Raw genomic sequence first — 21,216 nt, 5'->3', positions numbered from 1 at the left:
AGTCTGCCCTGTTCTCTGGCACAGATTTTTTGTTCTGCTTTTGTAGCCCTGTGTTTTTCAGGCTGCATCTAGAAACGCCAATGCCTGCAAGTGTGATAGAGCTTCATGTATCCAGCACTGCGTGGGAGAGTCATGTACAATTAAATTAATATTGAATACTTGCTCAGCCTCAATTTCTGTGCAGTGACTTCAGCGTCAATACAGTATTGAAAGGGGATATGGCCAGAACACAAGGTCCCTGCTGCCATTTCCCCAAAGGCAAGGACTAGGTCTCAGTCCCTCACGGGACACGGTGGCTCAGCAAGCAGAGCACAGGGAATTGAGGGTTGCTGTAGAGTGTGAAAGAGGAATTTCCCAGCATGGCACACAGAGGGCAGAATTCTTGTAGGCCTAGGCAGGGAGACCTGGAAGCTCCTGCAGCGAGAGCTGATGTATCTGCAGAGAGGCCCAGAGAATGTGGGCGTATTTCTTTTCCTGGCCCATCTTCTGAATGCCTGAGGGTGATCAGTCAGTGCGGTGCATGAGAGTGGAACACTCTTTTTTTTTTTTTTGAAAGGTAGAGTTGCAAAGAGAGAGGGAGGGAGGGAGGGAGAGAGAGAGAGAGAAAGAGAGAGATCTTCCATCCGCTGGTTCACTCCCCTAGATGGCCGCAACAGCTAGGGCTGTGCCAGGCTGAAGCCAGGAGTCAGGAGCTTCTTTCAGGTCTCTCACGTAGGTGCAGGGGCCCAGGGACTTGGCCATCCCCTGCTGCTTTCCTAGGCACATTAGCAGTGGAGCAGCCAGGACTTGAACTGGTGCCCATATAGGATGCTGGCATTGTAGGCTGCAGCTTAACCCGCTGTGCCACAGCACCAGCCAAGCAGAGCAGACTTTACGTATAAAATGGAACCGTCAGCACTCAGAGAGCTACAATCAGAGCAATTTTCCAGCTGGTTTCCATGCTCTTGTTCTTGCTCCCTTATAGTCTATTTCATAGAATCTGTCCTCTGCTATGTCTCTGGTCTCATCGCTTGCTGCTTTATCCCTAACTCTAGTCCAGAATCGCTTGGAGTTCTTGTTGAAATGCAGAACGTTGAGCTCCATCTTCAGAGTTTCTGGGTCACAGGTCTAGGGAGGGTCTGGAAATTTCCATGTCTGCTAAGTTCTTAGGTGATGCTGATATTGCTTTGAAGACCATGGATCCGGCCCGCTCAGCTGCTTTGGAATTCCTCTCCCACACCAAGCACACGCCTGTCTTCGGGCTTTGTGCTTGCTCTTCTGCCTGGAAGACTCCTGCTTCTAACATCAGCGAGGCCCCGTCCCTTCTCTCCACCCCATGTCATATGCCTGGAGGGATCTTCCCTGCCCCTCTTCTGACTCCTGGCATCCCCAACACTCCTCCCTCTCTTTGTATCTGCTCCAGAGCACTTAGTGCCATGTGACGTGCTGTACTTGACCTGTCTGCCTCCTGCCATGAGACTGTTAGCGCCACGAGGCAGGGCAGTTTGGTCTCTGCCACACTGTACGTCTACTGCCTGGAGTGGTGCCTGGCACACAGTGGATGTCAGTGATGAATGACAAAGTCCGTAAACTGGGGTGATGATAGCACCTACTCAACAGGTGGTTGTGAGCATTCATGAGCCCTTTGGACAGCACCCAGCAGAGTCTCAATAACTTCTATTACTATTACTATATTATTTGGGGGGAACCAAAGACCTTTGGTACACTGTTATGGAGACCCTTGGGCTTCATCAAGGTGTTTTTCCTTCTAGTTGTGTCAGACATGGGATTTGCTCTCTACAGAAGGTTCTTTGTCCCTGCAAATGGGTCTCCGGTGAGTTCAGACTTTCCTTTTTTACAAATAAAAATTGGTTGCCCATCAAAAAGAGTCACTAAGTAGGGGTTATAACTCTGTGATTGAGGTCAAATCCATGTGTAAGTTAAGAAAATTCCTAAGGAAAATAGACTTGGGAACTGTCCTCACTTACCTCTCCTTCTCCCTGGCCACTGGGCTCTACCCCACTGGCCCTACCATACTGGGACTATTCCAAAGGAGAGAAAGGATTTCCCTTTCAGAGAAATAAGAGCAGGCTGCAGACTAGTGATGGAAATTTCAGCCCATTGAATGTATAACATAAAGATTGATGCTTTCAGTCTCACTAGGATTCATCTTTTAATTTGGTAGTTTTTGTTTGAATAATTGTATGAGAGAGAGAGAGAGAGAGAGAGAGAGAGAATGAATATCTTCCATCTACTGGTTCACTCCTCAAATGGCCGCAACAGCCAGGGATGGGCCAGGCTGAAGCCAGGAGCCGGGAGCTTCATTCAGGTCTCCCATGTGGGTGGCAGGGGCCCAAGCACTTGGGCCATCTTTTGCTGCTTTCCCAGGTGCATTCACAGGGAGTTGGATCAGAAGTGGAGCAGCCGGGTCTTGAACCCATGCCCATATGGGATGCTGGCATTGCAGGCAGAGGCTTAACCTACTACATCACAACGCCAGTCTCAGTTTTCTAGACTTAAATTTTTGTTCAACTGTGACAGAGTTTGTGTTTTGAGTAGGAGAGGTACAACTGAAATATGTCATGAGTTTTCTTCACTTACCTCCATCCCCCCTCCTTTCTTATCTTTTCTCCAAAGGTGTCCTTTGCGGCGCACATAGCAGGCGGATTTGCTGGGATGTCCATAGGTTACACTGTGTTCAGCTGCTTTGATAAGGCACTGCTGAAAGATCCAAGGTTTTGGATAGCAATTGTTGCTTATTTAGCCTGTGTCTTATTTGCTGTGCTTTTCAACCTTTTCTTATCCCCAGCAAACTGACCTACCCCTAGTATAAGCCGATTAATGAAACTACCATCTTGCTGGTGGTGGTGGTAGAGGTGGTGGTGGGGAGAGTGGAAACTCTTCTGAAGACATGGAAGTCCCAGCTGTGCCAACGACTGCATAAGGAGGACGGAAGCAGCACCCGTCAGTCGCAAGGACTGCTTACAGGGGACACTTCGGCTGGCAGGCGGGGCTTATGATGCAAAGGGGAGAAAGGGGAAGAGACAGAAAAGCAGGGAAGGCCTGAGGCTGAGCCTTCCTCCGGCACCTGGCATGCTTGCGTCCTCCAAGGGAAAGTCGCTGTGCTTGGAGATGGCTGGACAGCACCCATGAATAATGTACTATGCTGACAATAAAAACTTTGCATACCCGTGGTCAGACTCTTGATAACCGTGTTTAAGTAGATTGCTCTTCAAGTAGATCACTGCTGTTCTGGGTCTGTACAGATGTTATTGCTGTTCTGGGTCTGTACAGATGTTTATTAACCTGAAAAGTAGGTATTAACTAGTCTGTAACTTAGACATCGGGTTCTGAAACGCTTTTTAAAAATCGATTGTCTGTCTGAAGGGGGAAGAATTTCAACCTAAGACACATGACTGGAAAGCCCATGTATATGCCAAATACTGAAGGAGGTTGGAGTATCCTAGGAGTAGTGAAACCAACCTCTCTGGGGCTACGCCATGAGTGGAAGCAAGACCTTACTGAAGACGTGGAGTTTCTGGGATGCGAGTTTAAGATTCTAGTATTATGTCTGAGTTCCCAAGGAAGCTGGAGCTGGCTCTCTGGCGCACGCTGTGCACCTGGGCTCTCTGAATTCTCATTGGTCACCCGCTTCTCACTCTTCGTGTGGCCACGAAGTGGCTCTCCTTGCAGTGGAAAGAATCTATTTCTACGAGGTAGGAATGTCACATCTACAGGCTGAGAAGCCTAATTCCTTTTACCCGTACAGAATGTAGACTGCTGATTTTTCTGTTTTCTAAAATGGTAGTTGTCAGTCACCTGAACACAGGAAATATAGATTTTTTCTTCTTTCATCATCAATATGTTTTATTTGTTAAATATCTAAATGTGTTACTGAATTCTGAAAGGAGCACATAACAATTAGGTAGAGTGAGAATAGTCAGTACTCTAGCATGTTGAGCAAAACTGATCTGGGATTTGCCAGGAAATTTTTTTTTTAAATTTATTTGACAGGTAGATATATAAATAGTGAGAGACAGAGACAGAGAGAAAGGTCTTCCTTTTTCCATTGGTTCACTCCCCAAATGGCCACTATGGCCAGAGCTACGCCGATCCGACGCCAGAAGCCAGGTGCTTCTTCTTGGTCACCTATGCGGGAGCAGGGGCCCAAGCACCTGGGCCATCCTCCACTGTCCTCCCGGGCCACAGCAGAGAGCTGGACTGGAAAAGGAGCAACCGAGATTAGAACTTAGTGCCCATATGGGATGCTGGCGTCGCAGGCAGGGGATTAACCAAGTGAGCCACGGCGCCGGCCCCTCGCCAGGAGAATTTAAGCACGAGTCTGAGAATATGACCATGTGTTTGCTTAAACAAAGACTCAAACAGGAATTTAGAAGATAAATGCTCCTTTTACCTTCCTACCCCAAACCGGCTCTTTTTTCCCAGTGATGATCGTTGTCAACACTTTGGTGTATACCCTTACAGACTTTCTTCTATCTATGATAAGCAGAAAGAGAAAGAAATTTTAGTTGAGCGCTGACTCAGTTACCGCATTAACTGTGCTGCATCTGCTCTTTACCTGCGAAGGAACAAATGCACTTAGAGAACAGACTGAAGGTGTACACGCTATAACTCCTAAGCGGGATTGGCTTCCCAGATCTACCTCAACAAGAAAAGTCTGTGTTCGTTTCTTTGAGCTAATCAAATTTAGACAGATAAAATGTAGCTTTTTAACAAAATAAACAAATGCATGTATTGTTTTATAATTGTTTTGTAATATGACTTGCAGGTCTTTCTGTGTTAATGTATAAAAATCCTTTTTCCTCTGAATTGCTGGATTATGTAGATGTACTATGGTTAACACTTCCTCTACTGCACATTTAAGTTATTGCTGATTTTTTTCAATTACCAACAGTGCTATGTGAACATATTAATACGTGCAGTATGTTTTTGGGTAGGTTTGCTGAATGAATGAATTTCTCATACATCCAGAAGCAGAAATGCTATGTTAACTTTGTATATTTAAACTGCCTTGTAAGTAGATGTATCTAGTTATATTTTATACCTATAGTATAGTAAAGTAAATTTCCTCCTACTTTGTTGAAAGATGGGATTGTAAATCTTGAAATTTTTGTATTTTTATAGTTAAAATATAATACATTTAAACGTATATTTCTCTAAGGTTGAATAGTTTTCAAGTTTATTAATTTATGTTACATATATGTAATTTATGGACTATAGTAATAAACATGTATATAAAATGCTTACATTTAATATGAAACTTTTTAAAATATTTATTTTCATCTACTTGAAAGGTACAGTGAGAGAGAGAGACTATCTTCCATCCACCGGGATGGATGCTTACTTCCCAAATGCCCACACAACAGCCAGGGCTAGACCAGGCCAAAGCCATGAGCTCAGAACTCCATCCAGTCTCCCGTGTGGGTGGCAGGGGCCTAAGAACTTGAGCCATCATCTGGTACTCCCAGGGTGCACATTAGCAGGAAGCCGGATCAGAAGAGAGCCAGGACTTGAACCAGCACTCTCACAGGGGACGTGGGCATTTCCAGGCAGTGACCTAAGCTGCTGGACCACAAAGCCTGCCCCTGAAAAGTGATTATTGATTGGCCAAGGGGATCAGGAAAGAAATATTCATCAGTCATGGCCAACTCACCAATGACCCACAGTACAATGTTACCAACAGAAAACGTGACAGAGAAACAGGATTTATCTGATAATGAAATTGGACATGACCCACTAATTAGGGCTGATGATTAAGAAGTTGTTTAATAACAAAGGTGTTTTCATACTGGAAACATGTTTCACATTGCCAAAAACAGTTACATTTTACTGGATGTCCCCAGCCACAACAATTACACCAAACACATACACACACACACACACACTCATCCCTCCTGGTGCTTTAAATTGACATCTCTTGATTTATTACAATGTTATTAGGAATACTGGAAACATTCTTCATCTGTGACGTTCAGTAAGTTAGCCACTAGGCACATGTAGCTCTTTAAGCTTCTATTAAAATAAACATTTTAGTTGCTGTGATATGCAAGTCATATGGCCAGTGTTTAATAGCTACATGTAACCTTACTGGATAGCATGAGAATTATCTCCACTGTAGCAGGCAGCTCTATTGGACAGTGCTGTTTTAGAGGCAAGAACGAGCAGAAAGGGGAATGGATTTCAGTTAACGGCTGACTCGCGGCACTGCCTTGCACTGCATCTGCTCTGCCAAGCGACAGATCCAGAGGACGCGGTCCGACTTCCAGGCATGACTGCTGCTCAGAGTTACCTACACTCAAGAAGGTCTGTGTCAATTTCTGTCTTCGCTAATTCTGGAAGAGATGCCTGAAACCTTTGGATTCTATAGTACTGTATTTATGTATACTAGTTTTCATGCCCTTAGCTATGGAACCTTTCATCTGCCGTGTCAGTCTTCCATCTGCCATTTCACTCCCTAGATGGCTGCAATGGGCGGAGCTGCGCCAATCCAAAGTCAGGAGCCTGGAGCTTCTTCCAGGTCTCCCATGTGTGTAAGGGCCCAGGGACATTTGTGGCTAAATAATAGGCTAAATAATACTGCTCCTTCTTTTAGGATATACTGTGCTCTTATCCTTGAAGCAAAAAATCCTTGATTTCTTTTTGTGATAATAAAGGTATTTATGAAAAATTAAAATACACATAATTATAAAAGATTAAGTCAGTGGTAATTCCACTATCCAGAGATAATCAGTTACTATTTTGCTGAAAAACCTTCTAGTTTGGTATGTATCCCTACCCATGAATACATTTATAACAATGGATCTTACTACTTTATAACCTGAATTTCACTGAAACAGTACATCAAATGCTTTTTTGTATTAGTCTATACTCATGTACTGGTTGCACAGTATCACAGTGGGAATGCACCATTATTTATTCAATCCTTCTTGTGTTGATAATTATTTTAGATGTTTTCAATTTATGACGATTAGAGACATGAGTAACATCCTTGCTTCCATGTCGGAGTGTTTTTGCACTGTTGGGTCACAGTATGTGATTATTCGCATCATAAAGTCAGCAGAAACTTTCCCTGTTTCAGGAATTTTGGATGTACAGTGTGCTTTTGCAAGTCTTGTGAACTGTACAAGGTTTTTTTTTTTTTTTTAAAGAATCACATGTACTTTATTTAGTACAAATTTGTCTTTTTTTTTTTTTACTGTTTTAGTAAACTTTTTTCTTTAAAAAAAAAGATTTATGTATTTATTTGAAAGGAAGAGTTACAGAGAGGCAGAGATGGAGGGAGAGAGGTCTTCCATCTGCCGTTTCACTCCCTAGATGGCTGCAATGGGCGGAGCTGCACCAATCCAAAGTCAGGAGCCTGGAGCTTCTTCCAGGCCCAGGGACTTAGGCCATCTTCCACTGCTTTCCCAGGCCACACCAGAGAGCTGGATCTGATGTGGAGCAGCCTGGATTCAAACTGGCACCCATATGGGATGCCAGCACTGTAGGCAGCAGCTTTACCCGCTATGCCAGTGCCAGCCCCTGTACAAGGTTTTAAAAAAGGAAGTAAAGACTCTAAAGCCAGTTAGAAAGCCAAAACTATCAGAATTTGACACTCCTACATTTAAATAAACTTTTAAGAAAAAACAGATACCTTTTTATGCAAATTTCAAGTTTGCTCACAGGAAAACTAACAGCATAATAAAACAAGAGCTGACTCTAAAGCTACACTTGATCTACACTTTCAGGGGCAGCTCCGGCTGTGTGGCCTTGGGTAAAAGTAAGGCGAGCCTCAGTCTCCTCATCTGTAAACCTGGGAAACAATACACCTACCTCACAGAATTTCTGTGTTGAATATACCTTGTGTCTATCGTGCCCTAGTATGTGTGTAACATTTCCCCTTATATAGGGATATACGGCATGTATGAGTCTTTTAAATGAAAGTGAGTGAAGACATTCACTCTCTTTATCTTTCCTTTGGGGTACAGTTCCTGTGAGATCGCCTGGGATGTCAATCTGAATATGGAACCTACTTTAGCTGATAATGCATGCAAGCACTGAAGCATAATTTGCCTCAGTGTTCCCTTCAGAAAAAAAAAAAAAATCTAAGCAGGTCAAACATTGTTACAATGGAAATTTCTACAATACCACAGCAATGACTAGTTTATTTCAAGTAAAATCTAATGACATTCTGGTGCCATATAATAGTTGAGAGTTCTTGGAGTTCATTTTAGCATGATAAAATTTATAGACTTTTTCATAGCAAAGTATGAGAATTTTAAATGTGGATTTAAAATTCCAGTACCATGAGCCAGATCTGTTTGTTCTGGTTTCATTAAATGTTGTGTGTTGTGAAAAAAAAAAAACAAGAACAAAAAACAAACTTCAACTAAGATGACTTTTCTGATACAGAATCCTGTAATTATTTTTTTTAAGATTTAAAAAATATATTTATTTATTTATTTGAAAGGCAGAGTTACAGAAAGGCAGAGGCAGAGAGAGAGAGAGAGAGAGAGAGAGAGAGAGAGAGAGGTCTTCAATCCGCTGGTTCACTCCCCAGATGGCCACAACGGTTGGAGCTATGCAATACGAAGCCAGGAGCCAGGAGCTTGTTTCAGGTCTCCCATTCAGGTGCAGGGGCCAAGAACTTGGGTCATTTCCTACAGCTTTCCTAGGCCATAGCAGAGAGCTGGATCAGAAGTGGAACAGCTGGGTTTCGAACTGGCACCAGCACTGCAGGCGGTGGCTTTACCTGCTATGCCATAGCACTGGTACCAAGATTTATTTTTATTTATTTGAAAGGTAGAGCTACAGAGGGACAGGAAGAGACAGAGAGATCTTCTATCCACTGGTTCACTCCCCAAATGGCCACAAAGGACAGGGCTGGGCCAGCTTGAAGCCAGGAGCCAGGAACTCCATCCAGGTCTTCCATACGGGTACATGGGCCACCAGGTATTTGGGTCACCTTCCACTACTTTCCCAGGCTCATTGGCAGGGAGCTGGGTTTGAAGCAGAGCTGCTGGGACATGAACTGGTACTCATATGGGATGCTGGTGTTGCAGGCAGCAGCTTAACCCGCTGTGCCACAGGCCAGCCCGTTATTCCATTCTTAATTGAGGACATACACCCACCTCTCCAGGTATTTTTTTTTTTTTAATTTTTTGACAGGCAGAGTGGACAGTGAGAGAGAGAGAGAGACAGAGAGAAAGGTCTTCCTTTGCCGTTGGTTCACCCTCCAATGGCCGCCGCGGTAGGCGCGCTGCGGCCGGCGCACCATACTGATCCGATGGCAAGAGCCAGGTACTTATCCTGGTCTCCCATGCGAGTGCAGGGCCCAAGCACTTGAGCCATCCTCCACTGCACTCCCTGGCCACAGCAGAGAGCTGGCCTGGAAGAGGGGCAACCGGGACAGGATCGGTGCCCCAACCGGGACTAGAACCCGGTGTGGCGGCGCCGCAAGGCGTAGGATTAGCCTAGTGAGCCGCGGCGCCGGCCTTCCAGGTATTTTCTTTTTTCACTACTTTATATCTACACATACATATTTGAAAATTCCTGACATCCAAAATACATTCTTGTTTGGATGATCACTGCTATTTCGGGAAAAAGCAAAGCAAGCAGCACATGTAAAGAGTGATGCTTTGTTCTCGTTTGGCCACAGGTTTGCTCTAACGAATGAACGGTACTCCCTTCAGAGTGGAAGGATTTCCCTGCCTCCTATCTGATGGGAGTCAGAGCTAAGACGGTGGCTGAATAAACATGGGGGCCTGGAGTCTGCTGGGACGTATTCTAGAGGAAGTTCACATCCACTCCACCATGGTCGGCAAGCTCTGGCTCACCATCCTGTTCGTATTCCGAATGCTTGTTCTGGGCATAGCAGCTGGAGATATCTGGGAGGACGAGCAGTCTGGCTTCATCTGCAACACAGAACAACCCGGCTGCAGAAACGCATGCTACGACCAGGCCTTTCCCATCTCCCTCATTAGGTACTGGGCTTTGCAGGTGGTCTTTGTGTCGTCACCGTCTCTGTGCTACATGGGCCATGCTTTGTACCGGCTGAGGGTTCTGGGGAAAGAGCGGCGGAGGATGAAAGCTCATTTAGAACCGGAAAGGGTAGAGTTCGAGACACCTGGGGATCAGAGGAACCTGGAGCCAGAGCTTTGCCAGCTGGGACAGAGGAAACGGAGCAAAGCTCCACTCCGAGGTGTCCTACTGTGCACCTACATGATACACATTCTCACTCGCTCTGTGCTTGAAGTCGGCTTCATGATTGGACAATACCTTTTATATGGATTCCACCTGCAGCCTCTATTTAAATGCCACAGGCAGCCCTGTCCGAACATAATTGACTGTTTTATCTCACGACCAACAGAAAAGACAATATTCCTATTATTTATGCAATCCATAGCCACGGTTTCACTTTTCTTGAGCATTCTAGAAATCTTCTACCTAGGGTTTAAAAAGATTAAAAGAGGGCTTTGGGGCCAATCAAAATGGAAGGCTGAACATAAGGAATTCCACGCAAACCAGTCCAAACAAAATCAGAGGGCACCTGCCAAGTCGCCAAAGCGACTCCCTCCTGTGCCTGGTCATTTCTCAGCGGAAAAGCAAACACACAGGGCAGTGCACCCTAGTTTAAATCCATCTCCCCCATTCCAGGCAGATCCTGGCAAGCACCGTGTAAATGACCAGCAATGTGCTCTGGATGAACCAGGAGCTGTGTTTTCTGGTAAGATGCGTTCACTTCGTACTGCTCACAGTCATCTTCAACACATCCACTCCAATCACAGCAAGGATCCTCATAAAACATTTGGAGAAGCAGCTAGTGGGAACCACTTAAGGGAAAAAAGAGCAACTGACGGCCAAGACAGCCAAAGGAACCACTGCAGCAGAGGTCGCTGTTCTGTGTCAGGTGTTGCTGGAGACCTGGACAACTACACCGAGAGGTTGCCCCAAGCAGGTGTCTCTCTGCCAGCTAACCACACCTGGAAACCGAGGTGGCTCAGTGCCACGCGGGGGCCCTCCGCAGAAGGTGGAAACTGGAGGTCGCCTCCAAATGGTAACCTCATTCCAAACGGCAGCCTCGAGGGCCCGTTACGGGAGGGCACAGCCAGCACCTCCCCAGCCTCACAAGGGGACTCCCAGCTGCTTCCTAGTCCACAGGCACCCAGCTCTTTGAGAGGGCCGTGCTGTGAGCCTGGGTTGGTCAGACCCTGCAATAATCCTGTTTGTCCTCCAAATCCTGCAGTGTCCTTGACCAACAGCCTCGCGGGGAGGCGGCTTCCCACCGACCTCCAGATCTGAACAGCTCTGGCTTCTGGACCCGGTGCGCCCTAGGTTATCAGAGAAGTAGCCTCGCCCAGGCGGAGCACGGACAAAACGGCCAGGGGCAGCTGTTAGGGGCAGCTGTCAGGGCTGTGGCAACTGCGATTCATCTGTGCAGGGACACTTCTGAATTCAAAGACCAAGGGTTGCCAGGTCAGGATTTTTCTTATCTTCATTTTCTATAGCTCTCTTCAGAATGTGTGAAATCCATTTGGTGAAAAACCACACGTTCGGCATCGCGGCTACGTGGTTTGGAGTCAGGTTTCCTACTTGAGAGGGACCCATGGCTTTGGGAAATTGTTCTTGATCCTCATAGTTCCTTCTTTTAGCCCCTTTATCCTCTATCTTTGGACAACGGTGTGTGGGTGGGTGGGGGGGATTTTGTATTTTGTGTATCCTGGGACTCCATAGCGTAGGTTCTTTGTACGCAGTGTAACCACAATAAAATGCCACACACATCTGTGGCTGTCTCCCACCGGCCTCCCGCATCGTCACCGGTCACCCAACCTCGCCACTTCACCGGCAGCTCCCACACGGCAGGGCGGCTGATTCACGCGAAGGCACCCGTGAGCGCTCCGCGGCGCTGGCAGCTGCCGGAGCACATGGCCGCTCGCCCTCCAGGGCCCGCGCCCAGATGTGGGCGCCGCAGCACGCACCTTCGGACACTGGAAACGCACGGACCGCCCAGCGCCCACCGTGCGCGCGCTTCCGGGACGGCCGCCCCTCCCGCCCGCGCGCTCGAGGGCCCCGCCCCCTGGCGCCACGCCCCCTCCGGCCGCACCTGGGCGCTGGGCCCCGGCTCCCGAGACCTCGCTTCTCCCTCAGCAACCGAATCGCCGCGGGGACCGGAAGAGGCGCTGCTCGGACAACCCGAGGGGCGGGCGCACGCAGCCTCCCTCGGCTCTGCCCCCGAGTGGGGATCCAGAGCGTCCCGGTCGCCATGAAAACAGGCCACACCCCGGCCGCCCCGGCCCGTGGCTCGCCAGTGCGCAGTCGCGTGCGCCCTGCTGCGCATGAGCAGTGCCGGCCGGAGCCCGCCAGCCACGGTCTCCGGCGCCAGCGACGCCGCTGCCGCTGTCACTATGGCCCATTACAAAGTGAGGGGGGCGCGGCGTGGCTGGGGGCGTGCGGGCGGTCGCCAGCTGCGGGTCGGCGCCGGGCGGGAGTGGGGGGCGCGCGCAGGTGTGGGGGGCCCCCGCGGTAGCGCGGTGGACGCGGGGTTGCCGGACTCCCAGAGCCTTCTTCCTGCTCCGGCCCCTGGGCTCCGGCCCCTGACCCGCGGTGTCTCCTCAGGCCGCCGACTCGAAGCGCGAGCAGTTCCGGAGGTACTTGGAGAAGTCGGGGGTGCTGGACACGCTGACCAAGGGTGAGCATGGGCTCCGATAGGGCTCCGCGTGCCCCTCGCCCTGCCGCTCGGCGCTGCGCCCCTGACGGGCCTCGGCGCGGGGAAGGAGGGCGAACAGGTGGGACCCGTCCCGGCCGCAGCGAGGTGGGCTCGGGGCCGGGCGCTGCCGGCCGCCGCGGGCGGGGCGGCCTGGCTCCCGCTCCCCGCTCTCCCCGCGCCGGGAGCGCAGCTCTTGCAGCTGTTGCAAAGTCGCTCCAACTTCCGCCGCTGTGCCTGGAGCAGCCGCAGTGGACGTGTTTGCTGGAGACCTGTAGGTGCCGGTTCCTCCCGCCTCTGGGCGTTTGCGGACACCCCACCCCCACCCCGTCCCCTGAATCTTAAGACACAGGACAGCTGGGGAAAAGACCGGGTACGAAAGAGGGCTGTGCAGCACTCCCCGCTTCCCCCGCTGTCTTGGTCTAATTCAGTTCCTGCTGTGTGTAGATTTCGTAATGAAGGTAGAAATGCAGTGTGGAGCCCGAGGACACATCAGAATTTCTATATTGTGCACAAGCTTAAAGCTGGAAGTCCACTGTTACACTGTATCAGTGCCCGCGTGAGTTCAGCATCTACTGGGGGAGATGCTTCAAACAGGAGGGGTCCCAGAGGTGATAAGGGTTCTGCTTGCTTCCTGAGCTCAGCAGTGTGTCGCCTGGCCCACTGGCTGGGATTTTGCAGAGTGTAGAACGGAATTGCTGGCAGAGATGAGACCAGGACCATGGGAAAAGAACAGGAAATGTCTGAGAAATAATTTGGTAACTGCTCTGTGTTCAGAAACAAGGGTTTGGGGGAAGCTTCTGGGCCAAGAACTCTCCGGTCTTAAAAGATGGTAGGGCTTTTAATTCCTATGCAGGCATGGCCGTTTGACTTACTACTACCCACGTTGGGTTCAGATACTAACTAGTCTCCCCGTCTTTGCAAATACGTTTCAGCTAATGTGAAGGAATTCCTCTGTGAAAGCGCTGTGCTGTGTTGTCACTGCAACTGTCTTGAATGCTTGGAATGTCATTCCCTCCAAAAATCCAGCAAACTCATTTCTTTGACCATTTTATTCAGGCCTCCTAGACACTGGAGATCCAGTAGTTGGGGAAGAATGTCCCAGGCCTCATGCAGTAATATCCTAGCTGGGGAGACATAGCGTAGATAAATACATAGTGTCAACTAGTGGTAAGTGTTAGGAATGCAAACCTAGCAAGGTTAGGGGGCCAAAGGTGGTGGGTGTGATTGTGCCACTCAAAGTGTGGGAATACCAAGGCTTTCCTTTAGAAGACCTGAATGAAATAATGTTGAGTTCCAGGAGGTCTTACAGGTTGATCGTCTTTAATCTAAAATCCAGAATGCTCTGATATCTGAAACATAGTGTCAGCATGACACCACAATGGGAAATGCCACTGCTTGACCCCATGTAATGGGTGCCAGTCATAATGTGCATTGTGTAAATTTACCCTTAGAAACACTATGTCAGTTTGTCTTTAGGCAATGTGCATAAGAGGTCTATGAAACAAACTGTTTAGACTTGGATTCCATCCCCAAGGTAGTTCATGTATATGCAAATATTCCAAAATCCAGAAAAAACCACTCAAATCCTGCCCAGGCTTTTTGGATAAGGGATATCAAGCAGGCCAAAGCGGCTGGGTGGAGTGAGTGGCAGAAAGCCAAAACAGAGGACGATAGGATTTGGTAACTGACTGCACAGGAGAGGCACAGCCTTGTGGCCATGTGGGGTTTTTCCTTCGTGAGGGTGGAAAACCCTGGAGCTGCCTTTTCCCTTGCACACACCCACTGCACTGTAACTCCTCATCTCCTTAGATTTCTACTCTCCGTAACACCAGACAGTGTAGTGTCTACTGGTATGATTTAGTTAGAGTTTTATTTTCAGCTTCAAACATAGGTTCTTTATACAAATTTGTTTTTTATCCAGGTATTTCCAAGAAGATCTGAACTGCTTATAACAAAACACTAAAAGAATGGCTAAAGATGATAGATCTTTAGAAGAGAAGGCATTTTAGTTATTTGAGCACTATATCAACCTCTAAACATTCTAGCTGCCCAGGCAAAAAAGGGGAACATAATCAGGCAAAGAGTTTTCCTTCTCTTACTAAAAGGAAGTATATTTCATCTACAGAAAAGCACAGGAAACAACATTTACATTCGTTCTTTATTCAGGTTTTAAGGACCATGGACAAATTTAGAAACTGAAAGAAGTGGGGTAGGAGACAAGGGAGAGGAAAGGGTAAGAGTATTAATATCCATGTCTCAGAAATTCAGGGTTCAGTAGAGCTCAGTAGGAATTAATGGAAGAAAAACAGGCTGGAGCATATGAAGAAAGAAGTAATAAACAGGGCTTAAAGAGTACTGTAGCCGACACTGATGGAGAGGAGAGGGGACAGCGGGGGTGCAAATACACCAGCTTCTTAAGCAACAGTGCTGTCAAGGTATTACATGGTTGCCTGTTTGATTTTTTTCATACTCTATATTTTATCAAAATTGCAAAAGACAAAAGGGGGAAGCACGCAAAATGGCTTACAACAGGACTTCTTAGGGTCTAGAGAGGCACATTTTTTTTTGCGTGTTCAATGTTTTATGAGATCTTTCAAAGAGTTTCATTTACAAAAAGTCTAACTGGTTTAGTGAGATTTCTGAGTAGATTCTAGGAGGAATTTGTTCAATAGAAGAGCAAGGTGGTACTCATGAGCTATTGGATATGAAACCATTACAGTATATATTTTAATGTCGAATACTGGTGAAATTTTGGTTGGTGGTTATTTGGTATGCTGTGTGTGAAACTTCATTCTTGAAGAACATTTGAATTTGAGGCTTCCTCCAGTAATTACCGTAGCCCTCTGGATACCTGGGTTTTCTCCAGATTTCTTTCTGCCCACTCCTCTGTCCCTCTAGTGCAGGTCACTTCTTAAACTGGACTACCATATCTGCCTCAGAACTGTTTCTCTAGCCTCCATCTTTGTCCCACTCCAGTTGGCGTCCCACACAGCAGTCAAGGGCGATCCTGTGTCTTCCTTGCTTAGAACTGTTTAATTAGATGCCTGCTGTTCTTCGGATCAAAGTCCAGCCACACTTGCATGATCCTCCACAGCCTGGCGTCTGACCACCTTTCCAGCCACATTACTCACAGCTCCAGCCAGCCATACTTGAATTTTCAGTTCAGTACTGTTCTCTTGCCCATGGCCTTCCTGTTGGATCTGAAACATACATCGCCTAGATCTCGGGTCTTTCCCTCCCTTGATGCTCTCCCTGAAGCCCAAGGCTGCACTCCTGTTACCCCCGGTCCAGGACTGCTGCTTGATGCTCTGTCTAGTGCCCTGCTCTGTGCTGTACTGTGAAGTCCTTGCTGGCAGGGGCCTTGGCTGTCTTAACAATGTACTTGGCAGGCAGTAGGCGGTTAGTACTTATTGGCTTAAGAAACAGAATCTCAGCCATTCAAATTTAAGACTTTAATTGTTACTTTTTTCTGCTTTTTTGATTTGCAGTGTTGGTAGCCTTATATGAAGAACCAGAGAAACCTAATAGTGCTTTGGAGTATCCTTTTCATCTTTGAAGTAAAAAAAAAAAAAAAAAAAGGCCTCATTTTGGAGACTCTGATTTTTTCAAACAGATAATAATTTTTGAAGTACTTTTGTTTATTGAAAAAATTATTTTCCTTTGAGTTTTTGGGTAACCACTGGGTAAATTTTGTTGGCAGGGTGGGTGACTCTGGTCAGGGATGCTGATGCTACTTTGGGTTACTGCAGTAGTTTCACTCAGCTCTGAGCAGTGGATTCTTAACACTGATACTAGCTTTTTAAAGCATCACTTAGGAGCTGCTACCCCAGAAAATCCAGAAATAGAGCTGCTTCGCCTAGAATTGGCAGAAATGAAAGAAAAATATGAAGCTATTGTAGAAGAAAATAAAAAACTGAAAACAAAGGTAAATTTTAAAAAGGAATTCATATTAAAAGTCATTTCACCTTTAATGATTGTATAATCAAGGCCTCACTAAAACTGGTCACAGGGGAGGGGGTAGGGTCCCTACCAATCTGAATTAACTGCAAGGCAAACTTAGGAAGACTCTAGAAAGCCTCAAGACAGATTAAATAGGACAAGCAAAGTGTGGTCAAGAAGAGGTTCTTGGGAACCTGCATCAACATAAAGATGAGAATACTGGTTAATGAGTAGCTCTGAGATTGTTAAGCAGTTGATTCAGTTAGCTTGCTGCTTTGTAAATGGTACCTTTTAGAGTTGTGCAATGCATACTCTGCATGGTCATATGTGGTGGCCCTGAATTAACAAATCTGCTGCTTAAATATGTTTGCACTTTATTTTATATAGTGCCAACATTTTTTCTTTGTTCAAACTCCTATGAGAATTTTTATAAACTTTATTTTTTGTTCATAAACTTTAAATCAGTCAGCTCTAAGTCTTTGAGGTTTTATCACAGTTTGAATCACATAATCCATTTTACATGACTCTAGGTATTTCTCATCATGGGCTTTATTTTCTCTCCCACTCTGTGAGATAAGTGAAGCAGGTACACAGTCTATTTTATAGGTGAGAAAGCAGAGCACAGTGAAGTCTAACAAGCTTATTGAATCCAGCAGCTGATTGGAAGACCCCAAAGTTTAACCTAGTGTTCCTGCAGGAAACTACTCATCAGCATGGAAGTATGCATTCTCACAGTGAGCCAGTGCTTGCTAACTTCTTGGCACCATCTAAGTTTAAGACATTAGTTATTTCTACTGGCTAGACTAATCCCTGTCCATGCCATCTTTTCTCTAGTTTTCAGGGGATATGTCAGTAAACTTGGTGGAGGGGAAGAAATTCCTTACTCTAAGATACTGCATCTTTGGGAAGATAGAGATTATTGCATATCAGTATGATATGGAATTGGTCATGAATTGGAATTTCAGTTTCCCAGTAATTTTAAGGTTTACATGAAAAGGAATTTCATTAGGTTTGACGATATTAAATTGAAAGTCATCGAATGGTTTCAGAAGCACAGATATAGAAACTGTTACTATACAGCTTTCTGATTCAGTATCTAAACTGAACATAATAGTTGAGTCGTTTTGTTACTAAGTTTTTTTATTTTACCCAATTTAGAATACAATTCACCTAAATTCCTCTGTCTTTGCCCCATAGCTTGCTCAGTATGAACCACCTCAGGAGGAGAAGCGTGCTGAATAGGATTCTTCTCAGTTGAAAAGACACTGAAAAATGGTTTTGTATGACTTAAATAGTTTGTATAGTATATAATCTTTTCTGAACAGATGCTATAGAACTCTTTTAATATGTTAAATTCACCTATTATACTTTAACTGTTAAAAACACATATATTAGAATCACCAATAAAAACTCAATATAACTTTCTTTGGGTCTTACAGCAGGAGAATCCACAGTAAATCCTGAAAACAAAACCAAACCAAACCCGTCAAATGCAGCCATCTAATCCATTACCTTAAAGACATTCTGTTTATTAATCTGCTGAGGAATGAGGAGGGTACAGAGGTTAGCATGGGGCTATTAGTTTAGTTCAGGATATGAGCACAGCTACAGTCATTCTTTAAAATGAAGATGACACTGTCATTTATATTGCTGTAGGCAGCTAGAGAGAGCTGTGAGATTCAAGATGCTTTTGCAGCGGGTTCCCATGAATCTTCTGCTCTTGTTTCTGTAATGAGGAACAAGTAGCTCTTCTTTGCCACCACTTTGCCTTAGAGAACTGTGTGTGTGCCAGTCTGAACTCTGACACCACATTTTCCTTCTATGCAATCGTGCCCTATCTGATACTGTTGCCTTGCTTTGCTCTGTGCCTCAGTGAGTCCCAGCTGCACACTGGCCTTTCTGTGTGGTGTTTTCAATTTGCTTAAGAATAGCAGTTACCCTGATTGTAATTTACAGGACTTTAAACAGGACCACACTGTTTTCCTGCCTTACTGCATTGCTTAACTGAGCACAAAAACAGAGGCAATAGAAAATTTGGGGTTTGTGCACAAGCTGGGATGCAAAGGGGAATGAGCCATATATTGTGGGAAATTAGAGTTTGTGGGTATAATTACACAGTGCTTTTTTTCCTTAAAATATTTTTTGTAACCTTGAATTCATTTTATCTTCATTATCCCTGTGAAGTAGGTAGGGCACATATGAGAGGAGACTGGGTGCTAAATTTTTAGACTGATGATGTTAATACAAATTGTGCGCTCACTGTAGAACTTGGGCACATCCATTTAGTGTTCTGAGATACTTCCTCATCTGTTAAATGAGAAGACTGTCTGTGCTGCCTACCTCACAGGGTTGTTGTGAGGATCAAATGAGAATGTATGTGAAAGATCTGTAAATGGTAACGCACTATGTTCTTGTCTGTCAGTCCTTTTGTCCTGAAGACCTGTAGTTAGATACTTGTTTTACTGATCACTTATTTTCCTCATGGATAGACATTTTAAAGAAGCTTTTATTTCATGTATTCGATCCCTGTTGTTAGAGAAACTGTATTTTTTGGTAAAAACACATATAGATAGCAAATGATCCAAGGAAAGCTGGTTTAACAAACAAGAGCCTTGGCGCCTGCTGGGAACTGTGACCAAGCCAATTATAAGGGCATTTTAATCAGTCATGTTGGCAGGAATGTGGCAGTGGTCTGTGTGTCTCTTAGTCACAAGTTTGCTTTTGGAGGGGGGCCAGATGCTACTTGGATAGATTCTCTTACCAAGTTGAGTGCCTTCTACATGGGCAGCAGTGAGCTCAGTGTTGGGAGTGATAAAGATGAGTGACTTGAAGTTGGTTATGAGATGTGTATATAAACAGTTACAGTGTGGGTTAGGATGTGCTGACAACCATATGAATAATAAAACATGGCCCCAAGAAGGTTTTGGAAGAGAGGGAGACTTGGCTTTTTAAGCAGTTAGTATGACAGCCTCTTTGTGGATACAGACAAGTACAAGTTGTTTTCTTGGCAGCCATCCTCATCTGCTTTTTTTCTCAGGGGCCTAGCATTAATATTTGTCAGTAAGTTAGGTGTCTGTTTCTTGTACCATCCTTTTGGACATTGTGGTAAGTGTGGGTTGGATAATCACACTTTCAGGTGGAACTGACCTGCTTAAACTGCTGTGCTAGCCAGTGCTGTTTTACCTTGGGCTCTGGCGTCCTCCTCCATATTTCTATCAGGAATCTGGATGAAGACTGGTATACCAGAAGATGCTCAATAGCAGATCAGTTCCTGCAGTGCTTCTGTGGTTTTATTTATAAAATAGGGATTTTATGTCTTGCCTACCTCACAAGATAGTAGTAAGGATCAGATTGAACATAATGGATGTAAAAGTGCCTTGCAAACTGTAAAGGACTACATATGGACCAGATGGGAGAAACGCCAAATCTGTAAGTGCCACAAAATTGGAAGGGCTCGTTGGTAGATTATATTGAAACAAGCTTTAAAATGACTAACAACCTGAGTACCCAAACTGCTGGAGCTAAACCAAGAAATTGAAATATCAAGTCTTATATTTAGATTAGAAAATGTAGTTATACAACTTTAGAACTAGGATTGCTGAGAAATTACAAGCCCCAGTGATTATCAGTGTGGACCACCGACACATATAGATAATTAAGAAAAAAATCTGCCCAGGAAAGCATTACTGGAAATAGTGTCCAGGTGCTAAGACAGTCTTCCTGAAGACTGCTGTGGCTAGTGTTGGGTTTGAAGGGTGTCAGGAAGCTCAAATTTAAATAAGAGTGACCAACAGGGAGATGAGATTTGAAAATACAAGGCTGTGCTCTCTACAGGGTAGCCACTAGTTACACATGGTGATTAAAATTAAGTGAAAATGGTGTAGAAAAACTACACCATTTCAAGGGCTAAATCCACATGTGGCTGGTGGCTACCATGTTGAACTGTAGTGATGCAGAATATTTGTATCATTACGTAAAGCTGTATCGACCAATGCTATAGAAGGAATAATTGAAGGAACCTTTGGGATAGAAGAGTGGGTGATGATGATGACTGAAATCTACGAGGGGCTGTCGTGAAAAACATGAAGACGGCTCCTGTATTCATTGTAGTTGGTGTCTAGGAGATTGTGGGAAAGGCAGCCTGATGAGATAGTGAGCCCGCCTCCTTTGGATCTGTACAGCCTTCCCTATCCACGGATTCAACAAACCATCGTTTGAAAATGGTATTAGGTATTATAAATAGTCTAGAGATGATATAAAATATATGGAAGGTGTGTATAGGCTACACGCAAATAGTACACCATTTTACACAAGGAACTGGAGTGTCTGCAGCTTTTGGTGTCCTGGGGGGTCCAGTTCCCATGAATACCACGGGAGGACCATCATTGGTGCCTTCTGCAGTGTAGCTGAGAGGCTAGGCTGCCTTTACCTCCTAGGATTGGACTTCCCCAAAGTTGCAGACCTTGCTTGGGTGTGCTTGCCCTTCCAAGTCTACCAGGTTAGGATGCCACCGCCCCTGCTGTGCTCTTAAGAGGAGCCTCTCGTTAAGTTTGCGGTTCTAGAGCCTGATGGTTGAAAGCGAACATCCCTAC

General features: G+C 45.6%; 3 protein-coding genes across 5 annotated transcripts in view; all 3 read left to right on the top strand.

Annotated features, from left to right (window-relative positions):
- RHBDL2 (rhomboid like 2) overlaps positions 1-4,052 on the top strand; it is a 53,113-nt gene extending 49,061 nt beyond the window's left edge. For 2 of the 3 annotated variants that reach the window (XM_062191015.1, XM_062191016.1), the window contains 2 exons: positions 1,752-1,813; positions 2,617-4,052. In XM_062191015.1, coding sequence (XP_062046999.1) covers positions 1,752-1,813; positions 2,617-2,796 — 242 coding nt within the window. In that variant the 3' untranslated portion in view covers positions 2,797-4,052. The remainder of the gene's footprint in view (positions 1-1,751; positions 1,814-2,616) is intronic. The other variant, XM_062191017.1, reaches the window with a different exon arrangement.
- Positions 4,053-9,735: 5,683 nt separating this feature from the next.
- GJA9 (gap junction protein alpha 9) lies at positions 9,736-11,280 on the top strand. Its single transcript, XM_062191013.1, has one exon. It carries the CDS (start codon positions 9,736-9,738, stop codon positions 11,278-11,280), a length of 1,545 nt encoding a protein of 514 aa, XP_062046997.1.
- A 1,037-nt stretch (positions 11,281-12,317) lies between these two features.
- Positions 12,318-19,027, top strand: MYCBP (MYC binding protein). Its single transcript, XM_062191018.1, has 5 exons — positions 12,318-12,398; positions 12,595-12,667; positions 16,174-16,222; positions 16,481-16,610; positions 17,822-19,027. The coding sequence occupies exons 1-5, from the start codon at positions 12,384-12,386 to the stop codon at positions 17,864-17,866; spliced, it is 312 nt and encodes a 103-aa protein (XP_062047002.1). The 5' UTR covers positions 12,318-12,383; the 3' UTR covers positions 17,867-19,027.
- Positions 19,028-21,216: the final 2,189 nt, after the last annotated feature.

The sequence above is a fragment of the Lepus europaeus genome, chromosome 5 (genome assembly GCF_033115175.1).
Source record: "Lepus europaeus isolate LE1 chromosome 5, mLepTim1.pri, whole genome shotgun sequence".
Taxonomy (NCBI): Eukaryota; Metazoa; Chordata; class Mammalia; order Lagomorpha; family Leporidae; genus Lepus; species Lepus europaeus.
Note: the sequence above shows the minus strand (reverse complement) of the source record. Positions and strands in the feature narration are given on the sequence as shown.

What these genes read in the sequence shown, in the direction of transcription:
- MYCBP (XM_062191018.1), top strand. An exon ending in AAACCTAATAGTGCTTTGGA is followed by an intron (nt 16,223 to 16,480) that starts GTATCCTTTTCA and finishes CACTGATACTAG; the next exon opens with CTTTTTAAAGCATCACTTAG. An exon ending in ATAAAAAACTGAAAACAAAG is followed by an intron (nt 16,611 to 17,821) that starts GTAAATTTTAAA and finishes TTTGCCCCATAG; the next exon opens with CTTGCTCAGTATGAACCACC.
- GJA9 (XM_062191013.1), top strand. Translation starts at nt 9,736, where the DNA reads ATGGGGGCCTGGAGTCTGCTGGGACGTATTCTAGAGGAAGTTCACATC.